At 42.9% G+C, this 18,362-nt stretch overlaps 2 protein-coding genes across 2 annotated transcripts; one reads left to right on the forward strand and one right to left on the reverse strand.

Annotated features, from left to right (window-relative positions):
• The first annotated feature begins 71 nt into the window (after nt 1–71).
• dync2i1 (dynein 2 intermediate chain 1) lies at nt 72–5,632 on the forward strand. Its single transcript, XM_080489733.1, has 16 exons — nt 72–259; nt 372–474; nt 672–801; nt 896–1,007; nt 1,091–1,185; nt 1,282–1,411; nt 1,501–1,673; nt 1,911–2,073; nt 2,430–2,543; nt 2,645–2,706; nt 3,894–3,945; nt 4,060–4,120; nt 4,421–4,520; nt 4,623–4,754; nt 4,876–5,099; nt 5,180–5,632. The coding sequence occupies exons 1-16, from the start codon at nt 79–81 to the stop codon at nt 5,349–5,351; spliced, it is 2,004 nt and encodes a 667-aa protein (XP_080345859.1). The 5' UTR covers nt 72–78; the 3' UTR covers nt 5,352–5,632.
• A 7,767-nt stretch (nt 5,633–13,399) lies between these two features.
• Nucleotides 13,400–17,962, reverse strand: LOC308125755 (leucine-rich repeat-containing protein 14). Its single transcript, XM_080489730.1, has 3 exons — nt 17,390–17,962; nt 15,845–16,660; nt 13,400–15,099 (listed from the first exon to the last, which is right to left on the reverse strand). The coding sequence occupies exons 1-3, from the start codon at nt 17,665–17,667 to the stop codon at nt 14,532–14,534; spliced, it is 1,662 nt and encodes a 553-aa protein (XP_080345856.1). The 5' UTR covers nt 17,668–17,962; the 3' UTR covers nt 13,400–14,531.
• Nucleotides 17,963–18,362: the final 400 nt, after the last annotated feature.

An 18,362-nucleotide genomic window follows, 5' to 3' on the forward strand; every position in this document is an offset into this window, starting at 1 on the left:
AACTGTTTTCTTACTGTATGTGTCAAATGATGGATTGGATTTCTCTTCTGAAAGGATTATGAAGAGGACTTTGAGGAGATGGATGAGAGTGCAAATGAGGGCGAGGGCGATGAAGACAGGGAGGAGATCACAGTTCAGCAGAGAAAGGAGATCGAAGCCATTCAGCGGGCCATTGATGAGGAGAATGAGAGAGTCGGAACCGCTCAGTCCCGACAAAGTACAAGCAGAGAGGAGGAAGATGAACCTAAATTGTCCAAAGGTACAGTCATTTCATATCGAAATCGCTCGTTGGAGGACACAAAACAACAAACTCCTGAATATTAATTCAACATGATGGCGTATGCAAATCATCATCACTGCTCTGTTGTCAGGTTCCGAAAAGAACCAGAGTGGATCCTCCCAACGTGGAAGGTTTATTGACTTCGCAGCTGCAAAGAAGCGGGAAGTCAGCAAAAAAGTTGCCACAAAACAAAAGTAGGTCACATTACCCCCCCACCCCCTCCCCCTCCAAAAAAAACCCTGTCATGTGGATATTTGGAATTAAACAGGATGTTTCTCATGTGTTTGAATTTGTTGGATTTGTATGCTGGACAATACTGTTACTGTAAAGTTTGGGTCAAGTGTCACTCTGTTTATGTGATATTAATAATACATATTTTCACTAAACACAGGAAGCGAAGTACGGAGCTGCTTCGTCTGATAGATTTGGATTTCTCCACCCCATTCTCCCTCTTGGATTTGCCACCCGTCAGCGAATATGACATGTACATCAGGAAATTTGGAACTGCAAACACCAAACAGGTCAGTGCTTTTTCTTTGCTTCTAATATATTTCTTCATTGCTGGAGCAAACAAGAAACTCGCATGTAAGCGACATGTTTGAACGTCTTCGCCAGGCTTATGTTCAGTGTAACGAGGACAATGCAGACCGAGACACCCAGACAGAGGACGTAGAAATGTGCGAGAAGTGGATGCAGCATCCAGCAGGATACAATGGGGCGTGTGGAGGTCAGATACCAATAGCAGGATTCTGTGAATAATGTGGTGTGTGCGCGGTGACTTTAATAAATGCATTTGGCGTTCCTTGACAGATCCAAACCTCTCTCAGGAAGCACGAAACAAAGCCGCAAGTGAACTGAACTTTGACTCACAGCGTCTAACATCCTTTTTACGCTCAGCCTCACAGGTTCCGATTTTATTTAATTTTTTTACACAAAGTTCCGTCTTGGACTGTCTTTGTCCCCGTATTGATTCCTCTTGTCTTTGTTGTGGCTATTTTAAGGTCATGGTGGTTCTGTTAGAAGAAGACCAAGCGGAGAGAAACTCAATGAGAAAACTGGAACCGCAAAAAGACACCCTGTCTTTTAGCGATGGAAGTCTGCAGCTCAACACAACATTGCCTTTCCTTTACGGTGAAAAACAAAACCTTAAGAATGACCTACTCTAAAAGTGGCACGTGATTGTTCAGGCATGGTCGTCACGTTCTCTCTGTCACTCGCAGGTCGTCGGGTGAGCCTGCTGCACTTCTCTCAGGTCCAGAGACACACCATGATGTCTGTCCACATGCCCACAACTAAGCCCAGCGCAGTGCGTCTTGACAGCTCCACTATCCTCTGCATCTGGAACATCTGGGAGCCGTCCAGACCTCAGAAGATCCTGGTCTATGAATCTGAGGTGAAGCAGAGATTTTCTTGGTTTCATTTCCAGTTTGAGCAAAGTTGGTTTTCGATGAACTCCACAAGAAAAGCTTCCAAACCAGGACTCACACTAGTGATACTGTTGCTGTGTAGCAAACCACTATGACGCCACCAATTTTATTCATCTCTGAAAGGAAATTGCAGAAGAATTTCTATTGATACCAAGCCTCCCCACGCAGAGAGCACCAACCCCTTGTAATGTTTGTGTTTGCAGGTGCAGTGTTGCTGTTTCAGCCCTGGAAAGGCCACGTTGGTGTTTGCAGGCACGTCGGTCGGCTCTGTGGCGCTCTGGGACCTCAGGGAGCCCGCGAGCAGCCACTACCGCTTAAAGATCGGAGAGGAGGAGTGGACCTTCAGACTGCCCACTTTCTCCACTGGTTTGTCAGAGGAAATTTTTAGTCACATTCATTTTACTTTGAAGTGCCATGGAGAGGAATCTTTCTTATGGATCACCTTCAACACTGCACGTAAATCATGTGCCCACAAAGCCTTTTTTTCCCTTCGCTTTAATGCTAAGACTGTAAAACCTCTTAATTCCTCACATGGCGTTACATATTCCACTCTTTGCACAATGATTCCACCAATGTGAATGCCGGTGCTCTCTGTGGTAAACATGCTTACTCATCGTTCTCTGCCCACTAAGATCTCCTCTGACATGTCTCTCTAAAGATCAGAGGCCATTTTTCGTACCCAACATTCATCCTGATCCTTATTTGTCACTTTGTCAACACAGACGCGGTGATGCCTGGCTTGGGCCATTTTTCACCCGTGACATCTGTCGAAGTCGTCCCCTCTCCAGTAGCTGAGGGCCTGAGGCCCGAGGTGCCACTTTTAGCATCCGAGGAGGGTGGGGAGACGTCGTGTGAACACCTTGTGTACCATGTGCCAAATTTTTGTTTTGTCAATTGAGTTTTTATTTACATAAGTGTTTTCTGTTTCATAATCCAGAGTCGTCGGGGCTGTCATTCCAGCTGGCTTCTCTGGATGAAAGCGGGGCTTTGAATTTCTGGGTAGGTTTCAAACACCCTACATATCTGTGCAGACTTTGAAACACAGCAAATGTATTTGTAGTCTCGGTGTGTCTTCCAATTCAAAAAGACACTTCTGTCAATTACTAATCAACATTTAACTGAAATCCTATTGGTGAGTCATAATGTTTTCTCTAAGAATATTTCAAATGAATTTAGCCATCAATATTTTTTTCTTTTGTCATGTCAGCAGAAATATTTGATAACATCCCAACTACAGCTTGCAACTAATACATTTAGTACGACTACCAATAGTAGTGCTACCACTTATTACTACTATAACCATGAGATTAACTACTACAATCACCAACACGACTACTCCAATAGTGCCAATATTATTACTACTAAAACTACTTTGAATGATAACTGTATTACTAGAACTATAATCACTACTACAACTACCACTGTTATTAGGACTGGAGAGTTTTCTACTAAAGACATTAGGTTTTCCATTTGAATGTGTGTGAGAAGGGACTTTGATGGAGTGTTTTTCTGGAGGCCAACAATCAATGTAAAATATGAGCGGCTGTGCTCAAGTTGACTCTTTATTCAATATCCAAACAAAATAAGAGCAGTTCTGTCGTTTGTTACTGAGAATCCCATGATTGTTTCCTGTTCATCCAGAGGCCGTCACGTCCCTCAGCGTTCAATCCACTATTACTCACAGTCCAGAACCAACATAACACCGCCAACACATTTCATGCTCTGCAACGCCACCGTTAAAAACTGTTTCGATCCCACGCTCCTTTGCACCTGCTGCACATCAGCCGGGGATTCTCTCTAGCAACTTTATTCTCTCATGACTCTACATTTTCACCCCAAATAATTCAGTGGAATTTAGAAACACACCAATTACAAATAAAATATGGATTCAGCTAATATTCATTGTTCTACCATCTCATACTATTACTATTAATAATAAAAATAATAATAATAATACATTGTATTTATACAGTGCTTTTCATTTAAAAAATGTCAAAGTGCTACAAGCACACAATAAAAAAGAAACGACACGAACACTTGAAACTCCAAATTATAAAAAAAGAGTCCTTAAAGTAATTTCAAAGCATCTTTAAAAAGAAAAGTCTTCGTCATCACAGCTACTACTTTGCTCTCGATCCACTCTTTTGACATTGATGGACTTGTGTGATTTCCTCTGTGTCCATCAGGTGGTAGTGGAACTCCCAAAAGGCAATGAGGCCGGCTCGCCAACGGATTTAGGTAACGCAGTCACGTTTTGGAGCGTTCCCATCCCTTTCCAAGAGCGTACTCCTCTTTCTCGCACGTACGGTCACTCCTTTCATCCGCTCCCCTTCTCCCTCGTTTTCCTTCCAGGGCTCCGGCCTGGGGGCAAAGTCAAGTTGCTTCACAGCTCCTTTCTCCTCACCGCTGAGAGGTGAGACTGATTAATAGCTTGCAATGATCATCAGTCACTGCCAGCCTCCTCGCTCAAAATACCCCACAATGTCTTTTTCCAGGGGAACACAGCTGCTCTGGCGCGGTCATGCGATCCTGTTTGTTACACTCTACACGCTGTTGTTTTTGCCACTGCAACATCTGATGGGAACATATACGCGTGGCGTGAATGTGTCGCAGAGTCGTGTTCCCCCCGTCGCGCAGTTTGTTTTTGGCTGGGAATGTGCTAGCCTTTAATCTCTGAGTTTGGCAATGTTTTTCCCTCCCCAATCGCCCTCAGAGCCTCGCCTCGAGATGCAGTGAAAACGGGGCCGTTACAGACCCTGCTGTTAAAATTCCATCCAACAGACTCCAGTCATTTCTTTATTGGCACAAATATGGTGAGTGCAATTTGTGTAATTTGTTTTAATATATCACCTCTATAACATCGAGGAAACAAGCCTCTGGTTTCTGACACAGTGTTTATGATCCTTTCTGTTCAGGGTGTGGTCAACCACGGAACAAGTCACGGTTTGAAGGCTCCGCCAAAGTTTTACAGATTTCGTGAGGACGAAGTCCGACCTGTTGATGTCAGCTCGATCCACTTTTCTCCTTTTAAGCCACATTTGTTCCTGGTGAGCGTGCCTGCATTTAGATTTAAAATGTTTTGGGAAACGTACATTTATTTTTAACAGCGTGCTGTAAATATTTCATAGCTCTTGATTCACTCTTTTTTTTTCTCTCCCCCGTCTCCAGGTGGGCTGTGAGGACGGCAGCATCAGGCTGCATGCTGTCAGCCACGAGCAGCCTGTGGCGGAGTGGATGAACAGCACATCTGGTGAGCCCGTGGTCTCTCTTCAGTGGGCATCAACCAGGCCAACGGTCTTCTGTGTGCTCGACGCTGGATCGAATCTCCACATATGGGACTTGTTAAAAAATGACTCTGAGCCTGTGATGACTGAGAGAACGGCCGCTGATCGGTAACAGACACACGTCAGTGACGGATGGAATCGTTTTAGTTTGGTTCTATTACGTGTTGATTGGCGTTGTCTGTTCGCAGGGTGACGACTATGGCTGTGTTTGGAGACTCGGGACAACGGAACACTTATTCAGGAATAGCATTGGCACATGAGTCAGGAAAAATAGAAATGCAGTATTTCTCCAGAAATTTCACAGTTTCCAGCCCTGCAGAGGAGGACAAGTTGGAGAGTCTGATGACGGAACCCTTCTGAAACACTTCAACTTGAATTGCTGCATTTAGATTGTCATTTTTTGTATTTATTTAGACATCATAATTGTATTTTTTCATATTAATAGATATCTGACAAATTGCTAGAACAAAGTTAGTGTAATGGAGCTAAATACCAAAGATCCTGCGCAGAGATCAATACATTTATCTTTAAAATTCAGTATATGAAACATCTGTATATGTTTGCTGATATTTATATTTTCTGTTTTTGATATATGTGTTTGTATGTTGTTCACAAGTTAAATGTTTATACAATAAAGTGAGAAAAAAAAATATTGAAATAAGGTGTAATATGGGGGGGGGGCGACTGAGCTGAAACTACATTAACTACAAAATGACGGTACAAGGTAATCCAGTTGCATTAATATACAAAGACCTTTTGATTGTCAAATGTTTCTCAATAACATCTTAACGAGCTTTTCTTCTCTTTTTTTTTTTGCTTGCGTTCAAGTTTTGCCACCTTGTGCGTAGCCACGCGACCTGTTTCCTAGCAACAATCACTGGCTTCCCACAGAGAGCAAACTTTAAGCACTGCGACAGAATTTATTTTGTTTTAATCTGGATTATTAGCTAGAGCAAAAAAAAAGAGACAAACCTACTTCGGTAACCCGTATCAAGTTGGTTTAACCGTCTTGCACATGGATACCTGCGTCTTTTCAACTTTGTAAAGGACATTAAAAAGTCATGGAGCTTGCACCAAAGGTGAGTTTTATTAATGGGTTGTTTTGTTATCTTTGCTCATTCTTTATCTTTAACTAATATGTATATGCTTACTTCTCAATGGAGCTGCTTACAGATAATTAGAGTGACTTTGATGTCAGATCCAAGTTTTTAACAGGTCAATAGTTAATGATCCGTTTTACTGAATAGGGAGAGATAACCTCCTTATTATTGTTATTAGAGGGTGTATATCGAAATTTAAAAAAAAAAACAATCTATAACTTTTTTAAAGTTATGAAAACATCTTTGTTGTATTGCAATATGTGTTCACAACGGTTTTCTTTTGAGTTTTTATTACATTTAAAATCATATTTGAAAGTAAGTGTCAAGCTTAAGGGAATCAAAACCTGACAGCAAAACAAACGACATAGTCAAACAGTGATCTTTATCTGGATATGGATTTGGAAGTGGGCTGAGGCATGGGTCTGAATTTGGTATTTGGAATTTGGGTATAGCATTTGAAATGTAAACATTCATTCCTGTTTTTATTGAGCTGGATATGTGAAGAAATGTTAAAAAAAAATTTTAACAACACTTAACATATTTTGTATAAGACTGCACTACACTGGACGATTTTTCAATACAGAGTATTATTTGTGATAGACATTGCTATTTCTGTCACACCACCTGATCATGTTTCTTGGCCATCTTGTTTGCCAACTTTACAAATGAAATCCCGGAAGATCCGAAATTGTATGCAATTAATTTTTCACTTAATTTCAAACAATAATTTTTTTAAATGTACCTTTATCATTGGAAACACAACATTGACACTGATTCATTAACCTATTTAATGCGAGAGTGACAGCATTTAGATTTTTATGGCTGTAGAATTGTCAAAAAAGATCGAATAAGTCAATGTTTCTCCTCCACGGTCTACAATAACTTAAATTGCAAATACCTGGCAGCTGTTCAACATCACCTTATGGTTTTATCAGTAATGATGTGTAATTTTGCAGTTTATGTTCATCGATGATCTGTGTCAGCACTGTTGAGACATCTGTGCTACTTTTGGTGTCCTGGGTATTCTGTCTCTCAGAGGGTTTTTGTTACTAGGAAATTCTCTTGACAAAATATGATTCTGTTATATTTTACCTGTGATTGGATGGCTGAGGAAGCATTGGGAGCCACTGTGTTCACTAATAAATGGATGCAAAGCTTTATTCCTTTGCTTTCTCATAGTTTTAATTTTGTATCTCGATATCATTACCGGTAATGGTCTCATATGGCTATGATGGCTATGTGCACAGAAAATGAGTAAATATACGCTACAAGAGCAAAACTTCTCAGGTTATTTGTTTTCATGGCCACTCCATCAAAACTTTGTTTTACTGCTGGCAACATAGTTTTAAAAGTTGTTTCATTGAGTTGTATAAAAGAAAAAATGCAAAAAAAAAAAAAAGCATTGACAACTAGTTTAAACAAACTTGTGTTCACATCCCTGTTTCCTTGGGCATTTTCTTTTTGTACAGTGATTTGTACTGTCGATGCCATCAGCTGAAACAGATTTTGATATCCTGTGCAGTAAGTTTTGGAGATGGTGACCCCAGGAGAGACAAACACAACCACCGTACCCCTACCTCATCCCCCCTTCAGGAGGCTGTCTGAAGATGACACTGGCATGCCAAGTGGGAGAACACCTCAAAAGAGGAATTTGTTCAAAAATGATCTGAAATACATTCTGGGCAAGGTAGAGTAACGTGATGCAGAGCTTTGAGCATTCTCTCGTTTATTTCAAATCATTACATATGACTTCTCTTTGAATATTTTTTTCCAGGGAGTTCTCTCTGAGAACAGCAGCCACTTCTTCTCCCACGGTCTCATACGCCTCCAGCATTTCTCCTCAAACAGCCCCGTGCGTTTTCTCATGTTTTCTGAAGACGCTGAAGCACTTATGAGCCTCCACTCAGACAACACAGTCTCCCTCTACAGCGCCCATGGCTACAAGGAGACTATTCCAGCTCACCTACCTTTCTTGGGTTTGACTGCCACAAAGATCTCTGGCTGTGTCGTAGGCTGGGGCCCCGGGGCCATCTTCACGCTCCTCGATAGGGAGTTACGCCCGTTAGATGCCGCGCACAATGGCCTGGATATCCGTGTGTGTCAGGCTGCAGAGCAATCCACAGAGCTGGTGACTGCGGGCGCGGGGAACGTGTGTGTGTGGTCGGTGATGCTGATGAGGTGTAAGTTGAAGATACAGGACGGGCTGCAGCAGAGGATCCTCACTCATTTGTCACTGGCTCCTCCACGATCCGACAGGCACCACAGAGCCTTCGTTACTTGTGGAGAGACTGTGACCGTGGTCGACCTCGATGACGGAAAGGTTTTGACACAGAGGTCGGATCTGTCAGGGTACGTAGGGTTGCTTGAGACAGCTCATTACAACATTATCCTCAGTACAGTTGAAATGACCCATATAAGCATTCGATGTGTTTACCATCAGACCAAAATATGACTAGTGGTGGTCGTGGCCTATAAAAATCCCTCATCAATCATTGTTTAAAACAACTTTGACAGGAATAAACTCACCTGATGCATGTAAGTGGCTGTTGGTTATTTTAAAGCTATAATATGAATTTATGGGCTTATCTGATTACAGTGGCATCACTGCAATGGTGTACTGCGTTCCACTGGACTGTCTGATTATTGCATCCAAGGATCTCCGCATGACAGTATGGAGTCCTGATTTGGAGCCACGAGGGGCCTTTTGTGGACTTAAGAGTAAGAGTGTGACCACATTTATTATCATTATTATTATTATTATTATTATTATTATTATTATTATTATTGGTGCTTGCAATATGATCATAATTGCTTGCTTTCTGTGTGTCATTTTTCTAATTCAGGTGTTGTGAATTCCCTGTTTTACTGCCCTGAAATGAGCGTGCTGATGTCTTCCTCAGAAGACGGTACAATTTGTTGCTGGAACATGAAGAATTGGGATCTGATTCAGTGTATCCACACAGACCAGGATACCCCTCCGCTCTACATCGGGGGCGCTAGAGGAGGAGATACCTTCTTCTCTTTCTCACATCGAGGGCTGGATATCTGGACCTTCAGGAGTTTGTACTCCCTTCATTGTCCACTCGCAGGAGACAAAGGTTCTCCTCTGAGACAGATCGTAGTCTCACCATTACCTCTCCCGTACCCCACACGAGTCCTGTGTGTCAGTGGTGACTCTGACGTTACTGTTGTGGCTGTAGAAACAGGGGCAGTGTTGACGTCTTTTAAGGCAGAGGACAAAATCTTGTGTGCCGACTACTGCCTGCACAAAGAGACGCTGGTAGCCTTGACTGAGTCAGGTACAGTGCTTCAAGCTAACACACTAACTAATCCCAGCACTTTGATGCAAGAGTGGAAAGGCATAGGCCAGAGACCCTGGCAGGGGACGGACTGTTTGAAAGAACATGTTGATATCCCAGACCCGCCATGCTGTCTTGTACTCTACCGTAATGTGACAGACACACAGAGAGCTTTGGATGAGTGGAGGGATTTACAAGCGAGGAGAGGTTGCAGTCACAGAGGCAAAGCAGCGCTCCATGATGCTAAGAATAAGTGAGCATTTCAGAGTAAACAATTACCGGTGCCTCTTTCTGCAGATTGGTTTTAAACTTTTGTTTGAAACAGGTTTCTGATCATTCTGGGACACAGCGGAGGCTGTTTGAGTGTCCTGAAAGTGGATAGCGGAGACGTCATATGCAGGATGCCGGCACACGTGGGCCAAAAAGTCACCAGAATGAAGGTGTACCCCGAGAACAGCTACCTCCTCTCCACAGGTACAATCCCCACTGTACGTTTACTTCTGCTTATCAGTGATGATTTGACGACTTTATTCTGTCTCATTTAGGTGAGGACCTGGCTGTCGCAGTGTGGAAAGTAAGGCCCTTCATTGATGAGTGTCTCATATTACTACTAAGCCTGCCTTGCGCACAGCCTCAAGTCTACTTTGCAGCTCTGGGGTCTCAGATGGCCTTCACCTCTGAAGACCCCGACAGCTACTCCTACGTCCTGAGGCACTTCAGTTTACTCAGAAACACTCAGACCGATTCCCAGCCCAGGAAAGGACACTTAGACCGCTTCACAGGTTGCTTAGACCGCTTGTACGAAAAATCCTTCATATGTCATGGATTGCAGCGTGTGAATGAGTGTGCACGGTCTACTTACAGGACTGTGTGTGGTTCCTGAACTGAAGGTGTTTGTTTCCAGCAGTTTGGATAAAACTCTCCGGATCTGGAATGAGAAGAATCAGCTCGTCAGGTTGGAGGTCATTTCTTGTTCTGCAGATTTCGAGCAGATATGAAAAGCTTCCTTTCAATCCAGTTGTTATGTCAGACACCAACTTCAAATATGGTTTATTGGCGTCCCCAGGACTCTCCAGCTGAACGCGGTACCAGAATGTTTGGCGTACAGTGGGTTTGGAGGAGAACTTTTCCTGGGTGTTAAGGGGAACCTGTGCAAGATAAACTGTGCACACTTCCTACCACGCAGCTACCAACAAATGGTTTGGTTCTTAAAGCTTTGTGACTCTTATGTATGATCATTTTGATTTATTTTCTAACAATAAGGCTTTTTTTCAATGTATTTTTTGAGGTCCCTCACACTGTCTGTCCTGCGCCGCCTCCTGATTTACTTATCCTCAACCAAAGAAAGTAAGTTCATAAATCATACATATAATAAAGACGAAGAAGCAACAGTGTGACGACAACAACTGTAACGTAAACAGGACTTTAACTGCTTCCATCGGTGAACAAGGAGAATCACAAGCTGATAAACAGCCATCAACTGAAGACAAGCGTCAAAAGAAGGTGTGTGTCAGATGGTAGGATTTGTGAGTGTGTTCCTTCCACACTGATTTCCTTCACACACCTGTCTCATAACAATTTCATGTCTCCTGTCAGGACAGCTTAATGACATCCAGCATGGACCTGGAAGAACTCCTGCAAGGCAAAGTGAAATGCAACAAGATGAAGCCTCCAAGGACAAAACAAACCAGGAAAGAGGCTTTTGATCGCTACATGAAAATAATATATGGGCTAACACCAAATAATAAGGTTCCTGCTTCATCTAATGTCATTTATTGTCTGGTTTCTTACTACAGTCCCAAAGCATACATTTGCGATTGTGGCATCTTTAAAATAGCAACCATTATAACAAAATTTACCAGTTTCAATCTATTTTGTATGTTAATAAAACTCAGTTGTCCTTTTAACTGAAATCTTTTTGATCATTCTGTATACATTTACATTTTCTTGAATGTTGTGCATAATTGCTATTAAGCTTAGCCTAATGCTTTCTTCACAGATCAGCTTGGAAGACATCCTTGAGCCAGGTACATTTTCATTTCATCCCAAACCAAAGAGCTCCAGGCCCCTTAACCCTCCGAGGTTGAAAGCGGATGCTTACTCTCCAGCTAAATCAAGCCTTCCTGAGACTGTGGAGCCAAAGAAAGTAAGCAATGTTTTTGATTATGCTTGTTGTTTTCAATTCACCTGACTCTAAGAGGAATTGTGAGATTACTTTTATATGCAGTTGCTTTATTTACAATGCTAAGTAGGCCATGAAGGAAAGATTGGTCTGATTGTGCGTTGCAGAAATCAACTCCATCAACGCTCAAGGATATCAAGCCTGTTGAGAAAGTGGTACTTGAAAAAAACAAACCTCAGCTTGTTGAAAAAAAACCTCCCACAATACCCGTCATAAGAGAACCCGTCATAACAGAGAAGGATGAGGAGGTAAGAGAGTGTCTCCTTTGAATTTTGCAGAAGTGACATGACAACAAACCAACCGTTTATAATTTTTGGTGACCTCTTCCTACAGCCTCCAGAGAGGATTTGTAAAATAGAGCAATCCAAACCATCAACTCCAGTTTTCCATAGAACCCCAACACCAGCACCACCGAGGGATCCGTCTCCAGAAGTGCCAGTGTTCCTGAAACAGTTTGCAGGGGTGGATTGGTTCATGGACTTGTATCCTGCTAAAAAGGTTATTATTGCAAATCTGCTCTGTCACACACGGCAATAAAGAAGGTCCAGACTGTGACTCTGAGGTGTCTGTTTTCAGAGTATCCCAAACACCATCTCCCCGGAGGACTTCTCCTTGCAACTGCTGACCTATTTGCAGACTTGCAGCGTCTCGTCCAGGATGAAGATCCTGTCAGCACTGCAGGCGCTGCACAGCCAGGGACTGTTCCAAAATGTAGAAAAGCTTTACCAGGGGCTCGTTGACTGTGTGCAGAGACTTGCAAGACCTCATATGGTACCGTATGATGACAGGGTTTTTTTTGTGCATACAGATTTAGCAGTGGATTATGAGTGAAATCTTTTTCTTTTTGTGTGTGTGTGTGTGTGTGTGTATGTGTGTTTAGTCACCTGTGGACCGAGCTGCTCTTATTAAAATGCTGAATCTGCTAGTTTCTCTGAAACCTCCAAGTTGTGAACTGATAAAACTGCTTCTAACTCTTCTAGCCCACAAAAATCTGGGCCTCCGGTGAGTTCACCACTGCTAAAACATGTTCCAGTATAACTTCGGAAACATATTGAATTTTTGGTGGAAATGATGACTTTTGAGCCGTTATCGATTTGTGAACAGGGAGACGTTATTGCGCATGCTGAGAGAATTTGGTGTCGGTGGGGCTGAAGAGTGGCTGTGGCCTGAGTTGGAGAGCTGGGAGGAAGAGCTGCAGGAGCAGTCTAACCCCTGGACGAGCCTTCATTGCCATGCAGATTCCTGGTTGGAGTTATGGATCTCCAAATACAAAGTACCGAAGATGCATGTTACTTAAAGATGCATACGTGTCATATGTTACATATGGAAAAGCACAGGATGTATTTATTTCTTACTTCAGCCCGTCTTCAAAGTATTTTTGAGTGTGACAAAAGGACAGAACAGGTGTTTGAAAACTGAGAGGCTCTCGCTCTATGAATCAGCTCTCCACGGCTTCTGATGTCCTTTGCTGCGACCTTAACTCCTCTAAATAGGAGTAGATGAGAACTTGTCAGCGTTGTTGAAGGACTGCTAAGTGATTAACTACCTTTGCTTCCCCATTGCCATGCCACCAGGACCATAATCAGTATTCGCGCTTGAGAAGTACTGCAAAGCCGACCGTGAACGTGGTGGATGTGCTCAATCACTTCTGCTCTGTGCAAAAAGACAAGTCCAAAAAGGCGAGACATGTTGCGCCTGCTCGTCAGAACAACACGGTGCTCATGCCTCTGTACAACTGGTATGTCACAATAGTGCATATATGGTCATTTGTTTTTGGTACACACATTTCTAAAAGTGTTTGTTTTTTCTTTCTTTTTTTCCGTTTCTGCAGTAGTTATAAACCAATCCTTCGCCTCGGAGAGACGTACACCATGGCTAGAATACGGAAGCCCGGTAAGACGTCACTGCATTCTGACAAACACTTGTGGTTAAAAGTTGAAACTCGCCGACGAAAAATAAATACCCCATGTGCTTCTCGTCATTCAGGTTTAAGCCTTCCTCCTCTGCGAAATCGTCCATTCCTGATGCGCATTCCCCCTCTCATCTCTTTCCCCCTGTCTCGTATCACTCTGATCCCATTTCACAACTACTCGGACGAGGACTGGCTGAAGGCCTCCGCTCAGCGCTACTTCCACCATCAGGAGTCTTTGGTAGAGTACTACAGATCATGACTGGAGAGGAACTCATTCCGACGGTGACGCTGTAATTCAACAATGAATCGTGGAGCGTTGCTGTATGGCGGCTTTATTCTGTGACCGTCAGCGTGTAATTACATTTCTGTACACTTAAAGCTGATTTAGGTGCTGCCATTTCATGATGCTGGTGATTGAATACAGAAAGTCTATCGGTAAATATTCTAAACATTCACAAAACAATGAGGAGAAAAGTTTAGAAAAGTGCATGACAATGAAAATAAAAAAACACAATCAGTACAAAAACCATAAAAAGTGTGCAGTAATATTATTTTTTTGTTTGAAGGAAACAGTTGAAGCAGTTGGTCAGATGAGGATTTAAAAGCTGATCACAGCTTGTAGACAGAAAGTCTTAATAACAGTTTACATAAATAGTGAAGCATTAATCATTTTTTATGGAAAACCAGCAGTTACTCCATTACGACACAAGTGAAAAGTAATTCTATCCTAATAACTTCCTTGCCCTGTACATTTCCCTCTAGACAATAAATGACTTGGTGATTCTTCACACTGCCAATGTGGACAATTTTACAGCCATTTATAACAAAAAAGAGACACCCTTACAGTACATTGACCTTTGGACGCTGCACCTCACAATGACTTGTTTTTTTTAGTAGCAAAAATGTATGACTGAAACATGTTAAAGACAAATAAAGGCAGAGAAAAAGCAAAGCAATCTTATAAGCAACCAAAAAGAATACACAGTTTGACAGTTAGGGAGTATGACCATTGCTGAAAAGCACCTTTGTTTCCCCTCTGACTTCCGTTTAGTCCACTAAGTCTTTATCATAATTGAGCAGGTCGCAGGTCAGGAAGAGGTCGGACCGCCCGCTGTCCACCAGCACCCTTTTAAGCTGACTGCTGGTCAGGTTGATGTCTGTGTTGTCATCCAGAGGCCAGTCCAACAGCTGAGCGCTGGAGGGCAGGTCAGGGAGGCCTGGCTGGTAGTCTTCCAGGGGGTTAGGATACAGCAGCTGACGCAAGGAGGGCATTCTCACAGCCATCCTCACCAGGTCCATGAGACCGGTCATAGAGAGCGGGTTGAGGGCCAGAGCCAAGCTCTTGAGGGCCCAGCAGCCTCCCAGCGAGGGCAGCAGGAGCTCCAGCAGGCCGTCGGTCAGGCCGCAGCCGCTTAAAGAGAGGTGCTGCAGACTGCTGGAGGCCTGGGAGAGGAGGCGACGGATGGAGGGAAGGGTGCTTTCATCCAAACGGTTTTCACTCAGATCCAGCTGCTGCAGCGTGGAGGCATGATGGCTGGTGGAGAGGTACGCAAGGTCCACTGGACTCAGACTCAAGTACGGAAGCTCCAGTATCTCCAGAGGCTGAGGCAAGGAGCTGTGACAGAGAAGAGGAGAGATACATTTGCTTTAGACAAAACTTTCTGAAAAGGTAGAAATAAATAAATCATATGAACTCAATTTATGATATATTTTTCACGCTGTATAAGTGAAACCTATTTATTTACTATTTACATCCAGAAAACAAAATGTCCTTGTATATAATTCAAACAAATTAAAAAAATTAAATAAAATCATGTCTCCTTTTGCAGAAAATATCCATCTTTGACTAAAAGAAAAGACTAGTTAATCAGTTGCTATTATTTCAACTACATTTTATTATTAAAATACAAAGAAATGACAGAGGAGAATAATTTTTTGGGGGAGCGTGAATATAACTGATATAAGCAAGAGTGACTATGTAGGTCTCTCTGACTTTATAGTCATTTAATTAGTTAGTTATTAATTTTTAATTTCAAATAGAAAATGATAATTGGAGATTAAGGGGCAGAGTATATTAGTTAATCTTTCTGCTCCCTTTCATTCAGGAATCTGAAAAACTTTTGTTCTGTCTTGTATTTAATTTTCTCAAATTATTTTGTACAATGAATGAAATGAATCAACTAATCTAAACTAAACTAAAGTAAATTAAATTAAACTAATTCACTGATTAGTTATATAAAGTGAAGATAAAATGCTGAACATGTCTGCCATACAAATGTTTTATCTAATCATTCCAACCTGTTCTTTAAACAATTTAAACACTGGAGCAGCATCTTTCTGAGAGCTTCTAGTTGACGTACCTGAGTAGCACTCGCAGCTGGCCGGGCAGACGCAGTGCAGTCAGGCTGAGCCGCCGCAGCTCCTGTAGGTGTTTGAGACCCTGCGAGAGGTCCGTCAGTGCCTGCTCCTGGCCAAGGTGGTCTCGGCGGAAGTCCAAGTTGCAGTAGTGCAGGCGGAGGGAGTTCAGGGCAGGAAAGGTGGAGAGCTGAGGCAGCAGTTCAGCCAGGCCTGCCACCCCGAGGTTGCTGTAGCGAATGTCCACGCCCAGGAGGCTCCTCGGAGGCAACAAGTCCAGCAGGGTCCTGATGCTCGACACTGAAATCTCCTCCACGCGCAGGTACCTGCACTGAAGCTTCAGAGGTCCTGCATTGCTAAGAGCCACACGAACACGCTCCCAAGATCGGGCATTGACAAACAGATCAGCTCTCACATGCACAAGAACATCAGTTTCTGTCTCCTGGCCTTCACTTTCTTTTTTACTGCCCCCTAAATCTGTCACTAATGTCTCTTTTGGATGTGCAGTCTCCATTCTCCTCCTGACTCCTTTAATCTGGTCCTCTTCACTCGTAGGCTCAGAACATTCAACCGCGTCTCCACCATCGCTGTTTAGTTCGTTGTCTCTCTTCCTTTCTCTTTTGATATCACTTTGTCTTTCCAGCGCAGAGAAGCGCTTTCTCTCGCGGTCTCCTTCTTTCCGCTGCGTCCTCTGTGCTGCAGCTCTGGCCTGAACCACCATAGTGCAGAGGGCTACAGTCAAGGACCAGCCTCCCATCGGGTCACCCATCCCTCCCTCATCTCCTTGGAGACCAGAAAGGTCCAGTATGTGCAGTGAACATCTTGGCAGAAAGACAAACATGTTACTTTTTACCGGGCAGTGAGGGAAAGATCTTCAAGACAAAATGAAAAAAAATTTAGATTAAAAAAAAATATAGAGCTAAAAATAAATAAATAAATAAATAAATAAAAATCCCAACAAATCCATTGTTGTTACAACAGTATCCTTACTATATAAGTGTGAACCCATAAAATGATTACTTCTGTCATTATGTGTAGGGCAGTGAGGTGATGTGTCAACTGCTCACAATGTGACATATTTAGATAGATATAAATAAAGATAAGATGATTTGCAGAGCACTGGTTACATGAGGCCAGACAAATGTTTTAAAAGTACTATAAATTATGCCTACAATTTGTGCTATAAGAGCAGGCATGAAAATAGATCAACAAGAGAGGCTTCGGGTTCTCCGATACAATATGTTGCCAAAAGCTTTAGTGGTCTCATCATGCGTTTTTTGAAAACTCACACGCATATTTACCTCAACCTATGTCTACATATGCATGTGTTCTATATTCATCCACGTTTTTATCTTTTTCGGTGTTAGAAAGTGATCCTAACATGTACTAGTGAACTCTTAAAAAGCAAAGCTGTGGTTCGGACTACAATCAACATTTTAAAATCCTAAAACTTCAAGTGACTCGTTTGCTTTTGTTGCTTTGGCATCGCTTCAGTTTGTGGCTTATGGCACCATTAGTACTTCAGATTGTAATCCATCACTGCTCCTTACCTCTGATCGGACAGTCCCCTGACCACAGCGAGCAGCAGAGCCTGGATGCAGAGTCGGTTCGGTGCAGTTTGTCCCTGCTTCCTGCGTCCTCCGACGCGCAGCGTGCGCTCGGGCCACCGCTGCACCAGCTCGCCCACAGTCAGCGGTCTGCAGCTGGAGAAGGCGGCCTCCAGCAGCGGTCGGTACAGCTCCCTGGGCACCCACCTGAGCCAGCCGGCTGACGAGCTGTGGTCACTAACCACCTCCTTGGCGCAGAGGCTCACTAAGGACAGAACCATCTCAGACAGGGCGAGCTCGAGCGCAGCAGTAAGAAGCAGAGTGACCACTTCTGAGAGTAAAAAGCTGGCTCAACTAGCTCCGCAGCTAAGGCAGCAACTTTGCGTGGTCCTATAAGGTCCCTCCCAAAATAATTTACAACATCATATGATAGCCGCCCGGGATTATGAGCATTAGTAACTTGTGTGGCGATGACTAAAAGCTTTTTTCGGGTGAAATATTAACTGCTGGCACATCTTGTTAGCCGACACTGAAGACGCTCTCACTGCAACAGGAGTGTTTACAATTTGGACTGACGCACGCAAGTGACGTAGCACGCACAAGTGAGACGTCACGAATGTGGAAGCCGAGACAGCGTTGCCAGGTTGAGCGGATTTCAGCCCAAATAAGCTCAGTTTGATATGTTGGGATGGGGAAAAAATGCGTCAGGCGGATGGATATACATTTGACCACAGAGAGTGTTTTGTTGTTGTTGTTGTTTGTTGTTTGTTTTTGTTTTTGTTTCTGTTTTTGTTTCTTTTGTTTTTTTTATATTTTGCTTATATATCAGTTATTTGTCAGTGAAAATTGTAACTCTGAAATAGTGTTGTGCATACATGAGAAGGAAAGCAGTTATGTTTGGTTTTTGATTGAATCAATTGCTTTTTCTGCAGTTGTTAAGCTTTTTCATGTGTTCTTCATCACACATGACCATTTC

This window comes from Lipophrys pholis (genome assembly GCF_963383615.2).
Source record: "Lipophrys pholis genome assembly, chromosome: 20".
Taxonomy (NCBI): Eukaryota; Metazoa; Chordata; class Actinopteri; order Blenniiformes; family Blenniidae; genus Lipophrys; species Lipophrys pholis.

Excerpts from the sequence above, each read along its gene's own strand:
- dync2i1 (XM_080489733.1), top strand. The coding sequence starts at position 79 with ATGGATGAGAGTGCAAATGAGGGCGAGGGCGATGAAGACAGGGAGGAG. Across the intron at positions 2,707-3,893 it reads GCGGGGCTTTGAATTTCTGG|GTGGTAGTGGAACTCCCAAA; the intron begins GTAGGTTTCAAA and ends TGTGTCCATCAG. Across the intron at positions 4,755-4,875 it reads TTAAGCCACATTTGTTCCTG|GTGGGCTGTGAGGACGGCAG; the intron begins GTGAGCGTGCCT and ends CCCCGTCTCCAG.
- LOC308125755 (XM_080489730.1), bottom strand. The coding sequence starts at position 17,667 with ATGGTTCTGTCCTTAGTGAGCCTCTGCGCCAAGGAGGTGGTTAGTGAC. Across the intron at positions 16,661-17,389 it reads AGGGGACTGTCCGATCAGAG|ATGTTCACTGCACATACTGG; the intron begins GTAAGGAGCAGT and ends CTTTCTGCCAAG. Across the intron at positions 15,100-15,844 it reads CAGCTGCGAGTGCTACTCAG|CTCCTTGCCTCAGCCTCTGG; the intron begins GTACGTCAACTA and ends TCTCTGTCACAG.